The sequence below is a fragment of the Caretta caretta genome, chromosome 3 (assembly GCF_965140235.1).
Source record: "Caretta caretta isolate rCarCar2 chromosome 3, rCarCar1.hap1, whole genome shotgun sequence".
Classification (NCBI taxonomy): Eukaryota; Metazoa; Chordata; order Testudines; family Cheloniidae; genus Caretta; species Caretta caretta.
Window position 1 is genome coordinate 143,372,329 of NC_134208.1, and position 13,514 is coordinate 143,385,842.

Below are 13,514 nucleotides of genomic sequence, written 5' to 3' on the forward strand. Positions count from 1 at the left end.
TCATGCAAATTCCACTGTGCTAGCAAACCTTGATTTGTGCACAAACCCTTTGTGTGTGCAAAGGTAGGTATGTGCAGGATGCTGGTACATTTTTAAATCTGATTTTCAAATGACTCAAATACTGACTAAGAAAAGAGTCCTTTTAAAAAAGCCTTTAACTTATCTTGAAGTATAGATAATAAGCTTCATTGTTTACTTTATTTTTATGTTATAAAAGCAAAGAGACTTAAAAAGGAATGGTTATAGATATTACTGTACAGGCACACTTCTTGAGGGAAGCGGGGTCAAAAGAACATGGCCTTGAATCTGACAGTGCACATAAGGGAGGGTGTTCTCAGAATTGCCACACTTGGTCATTGGGACAGAAAGTGAGCGAGCAAGTAAGCATGAGGATGACACTGCAGCCTGGTGGTTAGAGCCCTCACCTGGAAGGGGGAGGACCCAAGGATCCAGGCCCCCTCATCCAATGGCTTTTAAAATTATTTATCCAAAGTGGAACTGCTTCAAGAGGAGACAGAGAGCCCCACATCACAATAACCCATAGCCCAGTGGTTAGAGCACTCACCTAAGAGGTAGCAGATCCCTGTTCAAATTCCTTCTCTCCTTCAGGTGGAGGGGGTACTTGAACTGGGGTCTCCCACATGCCAGGTGAGTACCATAACCATTGTGCTAAAAGATATGAGCAAGTGCTTCCTCCTTCCCTGTCCTCCATGCCCAGACTTCTTGCTAAAAAAGCATAAGCACCTAATGCCAAGAGAGGGTTTGCAGCTGAGAATCTGAAGCAGAGAGAGGTGGCTCCCTCCAGCCTGGACTTAGTCACCTATCTCCAAGAGAGTGGTGGGGCTTAGGACAGACCCTTCGCCTTGGCATCTCTGATTGGCTAGCTTAGATGAGGCACCATTCTAGCTTTTGTGAATCCAACTCTTGAGGCGCTTCTGTCACAATATAGTTGCCCCCCCCGGAAGGGGGTTGGGGGCCAGGTAGACGCTAGCCTCATATGCTGCTAATGCTTTTGTAGGTAATGGAAAGAATGTAGGAAAGCGTTAAAGGTATGAATGCGGACTGAAAGGTTCTTTTGCAGGTTGTAAAAGGCCGGGAAGGGGGAGGAAAGAAGAAAAGAACAGGTTAACTTGATGTTCCAGCTAAAGCCGAAGATAAGAAACAGACTCTAGCCCAAGGCCAGCCCCCCCGACCAGCCATGAGAAAGGAGAGTTGTTGAACGAAATGCAGGGCCCTGGAAAAGGAGCGAGATGGCGAAGGCCATCAGGGAACAAACAGAACTGTCTCACAACCCTGAAACCGGTGTGTTTTGGGAAAGGTGAAGAAGCCACGGAAGGCTGGTTTGGACTGGCACAAAAAGCAGCAGGAACAGACGTCGTGGACTGGAACACCCACAAAGGAGCCCAGGACTTAAAACCCTCCTGAGAGCTGGAGCAATTCGGAGATTGGCAGCAGACCCTGGACGACCTGTGCGCACAGGACAGAACTCCCGTCCACCTCTCCCCCTCTTCTTCTTACGTTACACCCAGGCCTGGCCCAGCCTCGGGTAGTGTGGGTGTGAGTATGAAAGTGGGTTAGGGCTTTGGGAACTAATGCTTTCTTCCTTCCTCTGAGTGATATGGGGAGTACCCATCACACTCCGTTATTTTATTATTTTATCAATAAAGCTTTAAAACACAGACACTTAGTGTGTTGTGTCATCTCCTCCCTTAACGATCCTGTGGCCTAAGCCTGATCACCTGACACCTCAGGCAGATTGGTAACAGAAATCTGTCACACTTCTCCCCCCCCCGTTCATCCTTTAGGGAGCTGAGGTGCCTAACCCAGGCTTTTGTGAATCCCAGTGATTTTCTAAGTGCCTAGAAGTTAGCATGATGATGCTGAGCATTGTCACACCTAAGTTCCTTTGGGAATCTAGCCCACTGTGCTCCTATTTTAATAAAAAAATACCAGAACCCAATTTCTGAGCAAGTCAGTCAACTTTACCATGATAGTCCTGCTGTTCCCCCCAAGAGCCGACTGTAGGAGTTTTGTTAGAACAGAGTCTCTGTATGGGATGTGTAACACTTTCTTCCCCATAGCCACCTCAGCCAGAGCACTAAGGGAAAAATGATTGAGTGAGTAAAGGGTTAAACAATACTCTTGACTATAAATCTAACTAAAGAACAAGGAGAAATACTTTCACTAGCTGTACTTGTGTAGACGCTTCACTATATTAGCTCGTGGTACCATAATTATACATCATATGTTAGCTAATCTATAAAAATAATGGTCAAGATTTTCAAAACTAGTAACTTGGGATGCCTCCATTTGAATTAAAAGCACCTGATTTATTTAAAAGGTGCTAAGCAACCACCCTCAGAAAATCAGGGCATTTTAAAGGTGTCTCAAATTGTGTGCCTGAAAATTGAGACACGCAAAACTACTAGTTGCTTTAAAAAATTCTGACTAACCACCAAGTGAGGCAGCACATTATGATTTCTCTCCCCAGATCTGACCCAGACGCTGAGCTCATAGGCAAGTCAATGTATATTCTATGCTTCAGTTTCTCCACTTTTAAAATGGAGATAAAATTACTTACCTTTCAGGGATGTTGTGAAGCTTAATTTATTAATGTTTATAAAGGGTTTCCAGATTGCTCCATAGTATGCACTGTGCAAGTGCAAAGAATTATGTTAAGCTTACTAGGTAGAAGATACAAACTGAGGGAAGGCTGCCATTCCTACCTTTTGAACAAACACACACTGTTTATGTGCCACTTGCAGAAAGGTCCCTGTTGTACCTGATGACGTTTCCCAAGGTGGTTAAACTCAGATTTACACGTGTCCCTTCTCTCAGTCTGTCCCCTTCAGAGCCTGAAGACTTTTGCCTTTCACTTCCTGCCAAGTCCACCAGATTTATAATGGACTGCTTGGTGATATCTTCATCTAGAAAAATCTGAAAGAAATTCCATCAGTGAAAGGAAAATGAGGTATTAGGCCATATCCTTAAAATCACAGCAAGGTACGGCAACCTAAAATCTCTGTGGATAGTCTGAGTAAATATATTGTGATTATGTACTGGCATTAAGAAGCAGAGAATTATTGAAAATATGGAAAGTAACGTTATGGCTCAAGGAGAATGAACTTTTGTGTAAAAATTAAGCAAGACACTTAAGAAGGGGTGGGGGTAGGAAGATAAATTCAGCTGTGATACAAAGAGTTACATCCATACCAATGGACCAGCATCAGCAGGGGAGCAAACCACAGTGTACAGAGAAGGAGAGTATATAGAAGTTCAAAGAAGCCTTTGAAATAATACTTGCTAAAAGACATGTCAAAGCAAGACTTGCCCAGCAAAACAAATACCATACTCAGACACACTGGAACAACGGACACCTAAAGGAGGTTGCAATAATCTTGGCCTTGCCTGCATTGGGAATTTGTTGCAATTCCAGCAAATGATGGCCAGACACAGTTGTAGTTTCATCAGTGCATGTGTGGACAAAGAATGCCATGGCTGGCACAAGTGGAGCTTATCCTTGCAATAAGCCATTTGTGACAGCAGCATCACTTTTGCAATCCTATGCCTGCACTCCTATAGCTCCATCTGCATCTGAGTCCATGTAAGGAGGAACTCCCTGCAACCAGCTTTATAGTGACAGGCCTGTTGTCACATACAGCTCTGTGTAAGGATGATCACAGCAGTGAGAACTACAGCAATTACAAATTATTTCCAAATCACAGAATGATAGTACTGGAAGGGGACCTTGAGAGGTCATCTAGTCCAGTCCACTGCACCCATGGCAGGACTAAGTATTATCTAGACCATTCCTGACAAGTGTTTGTCTAACCTGCTCTTACAAATCTCCAATGATGGAGATTCCACAACCTCCCAAGGCAATTAATTCCTGTGCTTAATCACCCGGACAGTTAGGAAGTTTTTCCTAACATCCAACCTAAACCTCCCTTGCTTCAGTTTAAGCCCATTGCTTCTTATCCTATCCAAAGAGGTTAAGAACAACAATTTTTCTCCCTCCTCCTTGTAACCACCTTGTATGTACTTGAAAACTTATGTCCTCCCTCAGTCTCCTCTTTTCAAGACTAAACAAATGCAATTTTTTCAATCTTTCCTCATAGGTCACGTTTTCTAGACCTTTAATAATTTTTGTTGCTCTTCTCTGGACTGTCTCCCATTTGTCCACATCCTTTCCTGAAATGTGGCTCCCAGAACTGGACACAATACTGCAGTTGAAGCCTAATCAGCGCCAAGTAGAGCAGAATAATTACTTCTCGTGTCTTGCAACACTCCTGCTAATACATCCCAGAATGATATTTGCTTTTTTTGCAACAGCGTTACACTGCTGACTCTTTTATCTTGACAGGTTTCAGAGTAGCAGCCGTGTTAGTCTGTATTCCCAAAAAGAAAAGGAGTACTTGTGGCACCTTAGAGACTAACCAATTTATTTGAGCATAAGCTTTCGTGAGCTACAGCTCACTTCATCGGAATGCATCTGATGTAGCTCATGAAAGCTTATGCTCAAATAAATTGGTTAGTCTCTAAGGTGCCACAAGTACTCCTTTTATTTTTATCTTGTGATCCACTATAACCCCCAGATCCCTTTTTGCAGTTCTCCTTCTGAGGCAGTCATTTCCCATTTTGTATGTGTGCAACTGATTGTTCCTTCCTAAGTGGAGTACTTTGCATTTGTCCTTATTGAATTTCATCCTATTTCCTTCCAACCGTTTCTCCAGTTTGTCCAGATCATTTTGAATTTTAATCCTATCCTCCAAAGCACCTGCTACCCTTCCCAGTTTGGTATCGTCCACAAACTTTATAAGTGTACTCTCTATGCTATTATCTAACGTAAGTGAACCCCCAAACAGTTTAAGACAGTGGTTCTCAACCATAGGTACATATACCCCCTGGGGGTACACAGAAGCCTTTCAGGGTGTACATCAACTTACCTAGATATTTGCCCAGTTTTACAACAGGCTACATAAAAAGCACTAGTGAAGTCAGTACAAATTAAAATTTCATACGACCTGTATAGTACCTAGAACAATATAGACACTGAAATGTAAGTACAATATCTATATTCCAATAGATTTATTTTATAACTATATGGTAAAATGAGAAAGTATGCCATTTTTCAGAAACTGTGTGCTGTGACACTTTTGTATTTTTATGTTTGATTCTGTAAGCAAGTAGTTTTTAAGTGAGGTGAAAGTTGGAGGTACACAAGACAAATCAGACTCCTGAAAGGGGTACAGTCATCTGGAAAGGTTGAGAGCCACTGCTTTAAGATTCTATTAAAAGATCACCTACTGTAACATACTAGGAAATGTGGTCAACGCATATAAGGAAAATGAAGGGGCTTTGAATTTGTGTCTGCAATGAACTTAGGAGAATTTACCTTGTGAATTTAACCTTTCTTGCAGAATTAGTTAAATAAGAATTTTAATCGTGTGAAACAAATATTCTGAATAGTGGAAATAGGGCTTCCTCATACTGAACCTGTTTGAATTGGATGGTAATGACCATGTGAGATCGACTGCTGGTAGCATTCATGCTGGTTGAAGCTGTGGTTCTTATTTTAGTTCCTTGTTCCATTAACCTCTCAATTTGTGTGTAGCTGTCACAAGGCACCAGTTTCAAACCATCCACATAAAAGCCTTGTTGCTGGTCTTCTCTAACCTTGAGTCCACCGGGTTTCTTGGTTTCAGATAGTAAATCTATTACCTACGGAGAGGCATTTACAGTCAAAATGTGTTACTGGATACAGCTATGTAGTGATTGAAAAGAACGTGAAAACAAAGAAGGGAAAATATCTTTCAAAGTCAAGAAATGATAGCGTGATTTTGTAAGTAGCAAGCAGTAAAGCAATTAACTATACAAATACTGTTTGTTACCATCTGGCACATCATAAAACCACATCTAGTTGGTAGAAATGCTTGTTACTTTGAATATATAACACAACTGTCATTTTAATATGTATGGAATTGTTACTCTCTGCACATTAATATGAAATGGCAATCCTCTAAGCATTCTGAATATGGAACTACCTATCTTTCTCTCCAAGAGGAGTTTCATGCACAGAGTACTAGCAGAATTAAGCCCATGGGTTTTTTTAAATAGCATCAATAGAAATAAGCATTGGCCTGCTAAACCCAGGGTTGTGAGTTCAATCCTTGAGGGGGCCATTTAGGGATCTGGGGCAAAAATTGGGGATTGGTCCTGCTTTGAGCAGGGGGTTGGACTAGATGACCTCCTGAGGTCCCCTCCAACCCTAACCTTCTATGACATCTATGACATCCAACCCATTTGCAAAATTCAGGATAAAACAGACGACACAAAGTCACAATGCATAAATGAAACATGACATTTGACAATACCACAACCAAATAAAGGAAATAAGAGTTTAATCTTATGCCCTCTGACTGTTAGACTTCTATATTAGTGACCTCTCATATTCTGGAGGCACTAACCCTTGTCATATGCAGTAGGAAATTAAGAATATTTTAGTCTGGAATTAGGCATCAACCACCACAATCTAACCATCTGGTGCTTAAAATATGAATTAGAAAGATCAAAACCTTTTCTTCATTACCCAGGTCTCAACATCTTTCTGCATCCCTGATGTTTCCACAAGCATTCTGGCAATAAAGTCCTCATACCCCTGGAAGCTATGCAGATAAGTCCTGTCCTCCTGCAACTCTCTGAGCCCTGGTCTACACAACAGGGTTAGGTTGAATTTAGCCACGTTGGGTTGATTTTAAAATGAATGGGTCTACACAACCAACCCTGTTCCGTTGACCTAAAGGGCTCTTAAAATCGATTTCTGTACTCCTCCCCGGCGAGGGGAGTAGCGCTAAAATCGACCTTGTTGGTTTGAATTTGGGGTAGTGCAGACGCAATTCGAGCTATCCCAGAGTGCTCGAATGTGACTGCTCTGGACAGCACTTTGAACTCCAACGCACTAGCCAGGTACACAGGAAAAGCCCTGGGAAATTTTGAATTTCATTTCCTGTTTGGTCAGCGTGACGAGCTCAGCAGCACTGGTGACCATGCAGTCCCCCCAGAATCGCAAACGAGCTCCAGCATGGACCGACAGGGAGACACTGGATCTGATTGTTGTATGTGGAGAAGAATTTGTGCAGGCCAAACGCCGATCAAAAAGAAGAAATGCTAATATATATGCCAAAAATCGCACAGAGCATGGTGGAGAGAGGCTACAACAGGGACACACAGTAGTGCCATGTGAAAGTTAAGGAGCTCAGGCAAGCCTACTAAAAGACAAAGGAGGCAAACGGTCCCTCCGGATCAGAACCCCATACATGCTGCTTTTATGATCAGCTGTATGGCATTCTAGGAGGGGACCCTACCACTACTGCACCACTGTCCGTGGACACTTGCAAGGGGGGGGGGGGGGAGCTCTCATGCAGCAGGGAGGAGAATTTTGTGGATGAGGAAGAGGAGGAGGAGAATGCGCAGCAGGCAAGCAGTGAATCCATTCTCCCCAGCAGCCAGGACCTTTTCATCACCCTGGAGCCAATACCCTCCCAAGGCGGGATCCCCGACCCTGAAGCCAGAGAAGGCAGGTCTGGTGAGTGCACATTTGTAACTACAGTACAGGGTTTAAAAGCAATAGTGTTTAATGTTTGATTTTCCCTGAAGAATTGGGATGCATTCGCGGCCAGTAGAGCTACTGGAAAAGTCTTAACATGTCTGGGGATGGAGTGGGAATCCTCCAGGGATATCTCCATGAAGCTCTCCTGGAGGTACTCTGAAAGCCTTTGCAGAAGGTTTCTGGGGAGAGCTGCCTTATTTCGTCCTCCACGGTAGGACACTTTACCATGCCAAGCCAGTGACAAGTAGTCTAGAATCATTACAGCACAAAGCATGGCAGCGAATGGTCCTGGGTTTTGGTCGCATTCAAGCAACATTCGGTCTTTATCTTTCTGTGTTAGCCTCAGGAGAGTGATATCATTCATGGTCACCTGGTTGAAACAGGGGAATTTTTGTAAGGGAACAGTAAAAGGACCCCGTTCATGCGGGGTTGTTTGTGCTTAGCTAAAAGGGATCATCCCGGAGAATAGCCATGCGGTGAGGGGAGGGGTGAAGGTATCATCCCAGAGAATAGCCATGCGGTGGGGCGGGGAGAGGTGTGTGCTGCACATCCACCTGAAAACCGCAGCCCCTCCTGTTAAATGTGAAACCCAATCGGCATTGCTTGCTACGGGAAAGGAGGGCGCTGCAGTTTGAAACCATTCTCACATGTCATGAAGGCGGAAGAAGCCAACCCAGTGTACCAAAAGGCTTACCATGGCTGCCTGGAAACCAAATTCTGTTGCCCAGCCGTGTGTGATGTGTCACCATACTGGCAGGCTCTCAATATAAAAGGCAAAATGCGACCTTTTACTTAAAGCATATGTGCTGTGAATTGCTTGATTCACTGTGAAAGTCTCCCTTTTGTTCTCAGAAATGTATCATCTTAAATTTTACTCTCCCTTTTTATCTCCCCCCAAGGTGCAAATGTTTCTATGCTCCCCCTATCATCTCTGTCCCTGAGGTTATCGCAGATTAGAAGGTTAAAAAAAGCACTCGCGATGACATGTTTTCTGAGCTCATGCAGTCCTCCCGCACTGATAGGGCACAGCTTAATGCATGGAGGCATTCAATGGCAGAGGCCAGGAAGGCATTAAGTGAGCTCAAAGAGCAGAGGCAGGAGGCGATGCTGAGGCTAATGGGGGAGCAAACGGACATGATGAAGCATCTGTTGGAGCTCCAGGAAAGCCAACAAGAGCACAGACCCCCGCTGCATCCATTGTATAACTGCCTGCCCTCCTCCCCAAATTCCATATCCTCCTCACCCAGATGCCCAAGAACGCGGGGGGGAGGCTCCAGGCACCCAGCCACTCCACTCCAGAGGATGGCCCAAGCAACAGAAGGCTGTCATTCATAGAGTTTTGATCTGTAGTGTGGCTACAATAAGCAATATGGCCTTGCCCTTCCCTCCTCCTGCACCCCACCCGGGCTACCTTGTCAGTTATCTCACTTTTTTTTTTTAAATTAAGAAAGAAAGAATGCATGGTTTCAAAACAATAGTTACTTTATTTCCTTTGCCAGCTGTTATCAAAGGGGGGAGGGTGTTTGGCTTACAGGGAATTAAAATCAACAAAGGGGGCAGGTTTGCAGCAAGGAGAAATACACACAGCTGTCACACCGTAACTTGGCCAGTCATGAAACTGGTTTTCAAAGCCTCTCTGATGCGCAGCGCACCTAGCTGTGCTCTTCTAATCGTTCTGGTGTCTGGCTGCTCAAAATCGGCCGCCAGGCAATTTGCCTCAACCTCCCATCCTGCCATAAATGTCTCCCCCTTACTCTCACTGCTATTATGCAGCACACAGCAAGCAGCAATAACAATGGGAATGTTGGTTGCGCTGAGGTCTAACCTAGTCAGTAAACAGCTCCAGCGAGCTTTTAAACATCCAAAGGCACATTCTACCGCCATTCTGAACTTGCTCAGCCTATAGTTGAACTGCTCCTTACTACTGTCCAGGGTGCCTGTGTATGGCTTCCTGAGCCATGGAAGCAAGGGGTAGGCTGGGTCCCCAAGGATAACTATTGGCATTTCAACATCCCCAACGGTAATTTTCTGGTCTGGGAAGTAAGTCCCTTTTCTTGCAACTGCTCGAACAGCCCTGAGTTCCTAAAGATGCGAGCGTCATGCACCTTTCCCGGACATCCCATGCTGATGTTGGTGAAACGTCCTTTGTGATCCACCAGTGCTTGCAGCACCATTGAGAAGTACCCCTTGCGGTTTATATACTGGTTGGCAAGGTGGTCCAGTACTAAGATAGGGATACGTGTTCTGTCTATCGCCCCACCACAGTTCGGGAACCCCATTGCAGCAAAGCCATCCAGTATGACCTGCACATTTTCCAGAGTCACTACCCTTGATAGCAGAACGTCAGTGATTGCACTGGCAACTTGGATCACAGCAGTCCCCACAGTAGACTTGTCCACTCCAAACTGATTGCTGACTGACCAGTAGCAGTCAGGCATTGCAAGCTTCCACAGGGCTAACGCCACTCGCTTCTCAACCGTCAGGGCAGCTCTCATCTTGGTATTCCTGCGCTTCAGGGCAGGGAAAAGCAACTCACAAAGTTCAAGGAAAGTGGCCTTACGCATGCGAAAGTTTTGCAGCTACTGTGAATCATCCCATACCTGCAACACTATGAGGTCCCACCAGTCTGTGCTTGTTTGCCGGGCCCAGAATTGGCATTCCACTGTATCAACCAGCCACCATGATGTCCCAACTGCCACAGCCCATGCTTTCAGGAACATCTGTGTCCATGTCCTCATCACAATTGTCCTCATGCTGGCGTTTCTTAGCTCAGTTCTGCACATACTTCGGGATAATACGCGAAGTGTTTACAATGCTCACAACAGCAGCGGTGAGCTGAGCGGGCTCCATGCTTGCCATGGCATGGCATCTGCACGGGTAACCCAGGAAAAAAGGTGTGAAATGATTGTCTGCTGTTCCTTTCACACAGGGAGGGAGTGGCAACTGGCAACACGTACCCAAAACCACCCGCGACAATGTTTTTGCCCATCAGACATTGGGAACTTAATCCAGAATTCCAATGGGCAACGGAGACTGTGGGATAGCTACCCACAGTACACTGCTCCTTAAGTCAATGCTAGCCACGTTATTGAGGATGCACTCCGCAGACTTAATGCGTTTAGTGGGGACATACACAATCGACTGTATAAAACTGATTTCTAAAAATCGACTTCCATAAATTCAACCTAATTTTGTAGTGTAGACATACCCTTACATGCATTATGAGGGACTCCACCAACAGACACCTCTCACACCAGATAGTTCCCCCTGCCTGCTTCATTGGCAGGGACATGCAGGCTGCATTCCCAACAAGTCAAAACCAGAGCTTGGGTGGGAGCCTCCAGTCAGGATGCCTGTCTGGTGGGGGCTCCCTCAAGTGAAGGAAGAGGAAGAGCTAGCAGTGGTGATGGTGACACACCATTTTCCTCCCACTGAGGGTTCTTTATTGTAGAGTAACTGCTAGGCTATGTCTAAATTACGGTGGCATGTAAAATACAGGTGCTACACATGTAGCTATGCAACACGGTGAAAGGCAGGCTGCGTCCAGACTTGTCACCGCAGTGTGTAGCTACACGTGGCAGTGAAAGGCTCCGGCAGTGGAGCGCTGCCGGAACCTTTCTCCACTGCCTCCCCACTGTGAGCGCTTTTCACTGCAGTGGGGAAAGATTCTGGCAGCAGGATACTAGACTGTTAAAAATAGAGTATATATGGCAGGGCTTCAGGACTGTAGGGCACTCTACTCGCCCTAACGTCACCAACATTAGCACTATGTCTCTCATGGAGGTGGAGTTATATCAGTGTAGCAGGGCACTTACATAGGTGGCACAAGGCTGTGGAGTGTGCGTTGACATAATTAGACCGACATAAGTTGTCTTACGTCAACCTAACTGTGTAGTGTAGACCAGGCCTGAGAACTTAAAACAAGTAAGTTAGTAAATAAACATAAATGGAAAAAGATTAAGATTCAGTATTAGCATGATATACCAACACCATTACCTGCTCGTTATAAATTTCCAGCATACTGAAAGTAACCTGCAAAGACAAGAAGCAGCTGGGAGATAAAAAGTTCTCTTGAAAAACAGCAAATTTTTGATATACAGTTATCTCTAAGTAAAAGGAACACAGATTGTCTGTACAAAAAAACCATTTGTCTCAAACTAAACCGACAGTTGGCATATCTTGTGTCAATGCATAAGCCATGCATACAGTTGGTTCGTGTGACTGTTTTCCAGATCCACACTGCTCTCTCCTAACTCCCATTTCTATGGGTCCCCAACCTCCCTCCTCCATCTGTAGCCTTTGTCTCCTCAGCTTGTCTTAGGAAAACTCCATGTTAGCTTATCCATTTTAAGATGAAAATGTTGGACTTTAATAAATCATTTTTCGTCAAACTACACTAGATATTAATAGTTACAAAATGTCATTCTTGCAACGTTATGGTTATGAGAAAAATTCAGCAAGTGCGAACGTTAAAGATTCAGACATTAACCTGGCAATGTGGCAAACTTGTATGATTTATGGTACACATTTTATTAAATAAACAGCAATATATTCCAGCCACATTCATTCAGAAACCAGAAATGGAAAAACACAGTTTATGCATAGCCAGAACAAGCAAGCATTGCTGTTGAAACCTTAACTATTGCACTTCCTAAATTTTGAGATTTTAACTGCAGCCTTAATCGTGCATAAACACAGTTTTTCACACTTAACTTTTATGGAGTTACTTTTGTTTGTTCAATAATGAGGAGAAAGTTTCATAATGTTAGTGTAGTCCCAAATAGCCTTTGCATTTCCTCTTCATTATGGTGAATGAGGTGGTAATAGATGAGTTTCCAAGTTTACTGCTGCCATCAGGTCAGAGAGTGGAAAACCCACGTGTGGCACCTAACAAAGTGGGGAAATTCAAGAAGATTCCCTCGGTAATGTCTATGTAAGGGGCAGCGACAACTGCAGTTCCTGTGCTCGCATGCAGAGCCAGATCTCTACTAGCACCAACTTAGATGCAAACCACTCCAAAATAGATGGGGAGAGGTTGAGCTATTGAGGTACTGAGAGGAATAGCAGCTGGTGTAAGTGTTCTGCACCTTAGATTCAAATGTAGCTAGAAGGAGCTATCAGGTTCCTATTAATTATTCATGGTAACTAGTGAAAGCTAACACTCATGGTTACACTGGAGTCCATGAAGCTCTTCTACTCTGTTATATGCAGAAATTATTAGGAACACTAGAGCAGAAGGAAAAAATAGAAACTATTTTTGTGGTTGGACACAGATGACGTGGGAGAATTTAATAATCGCAAAACCTGTGCTGCAATGCTAGGCCCATTATTTCTATTGAATATAAAAATGTTTGACAAAACATAAATGACAATTTAAATGACTAAAAGAAAAGTTATTCCTTTCCTTCAGTAGTGAGGGTTGGAAAGTCTGTTGATGCCTGTTTGTTAGACTTTTCCCTTGTATCATGTTGAGGAGAGGCACAGCTAAGATAAAGGAGTAGGTAAGTAGAGGTTCAAAATGTAGGTAACTGTTCAAATGTGTAGTCTTCTGTGTGGAAAAGATAGGTTGTGACTAGACTAGGGGTGGGCAAACTATGGCCTTGCGGGGAGGGGGGGCACATCCGGCCTTCCAGACATTTTAATCTGGCCCTTGAGCTCCCGCTGGGGAACAGGGTCCAGAGCTTGCCCCACTCTGGCACTCCAGCCAGGGAGCAGGGTCAGGGGCTTGCCCCACTCCGCGTGGCTCCCGGAAGCTGCAGCATGTCCCCTATCCAGCTCTTAATTGTAGGGGCAGCCAGGGGGCTCCACACACTGCCCTTGCCCCAAGTGCTGCCCCTGCTGCGGGACGACACCTGTGGACAGGGCAGCATGCAGAGCTGCCTGGTCGCGACTCCACGTAGGAGCC

The 13,514-nt window shown here is 44.6% G+C and overlaps 1 protein-coding gene across 1 annotated transcript in view; it reads right to left on the minus strand.

Moving 5' to 3' along the window:
- LOC125634868 (kinesin-like protein KIF28) overlaps window positions 1-13,514 on the minus strand; it is a 57,739-nt gene that overhangs the window by 36,886 nt on the left and 7,339 nt on the right. Inside the window, exons 4-7 of the mRNA XM_048846208.2 lie at window positions 11,606-11,641; window positions 5,497-5,721; window positions 2,783-2,937; window positions 1,987-2,098 (exon numbers count right to left, since the gene is read on the minus strand). Coding sequence (XP_048702165.1) covers window positions 1,987-2,098; window positions 2,783-2,937; window positions 5,497-5,721; window positions 11,606-11,641 — 528 coding nt within the window. The remainder of the gene's footprint in view (window positions 1-1,986; window positions 2,099-2,782; window positions 2,938-5,496; window positions 5,722-11,605; window positions 11,642-13,514) is intronic.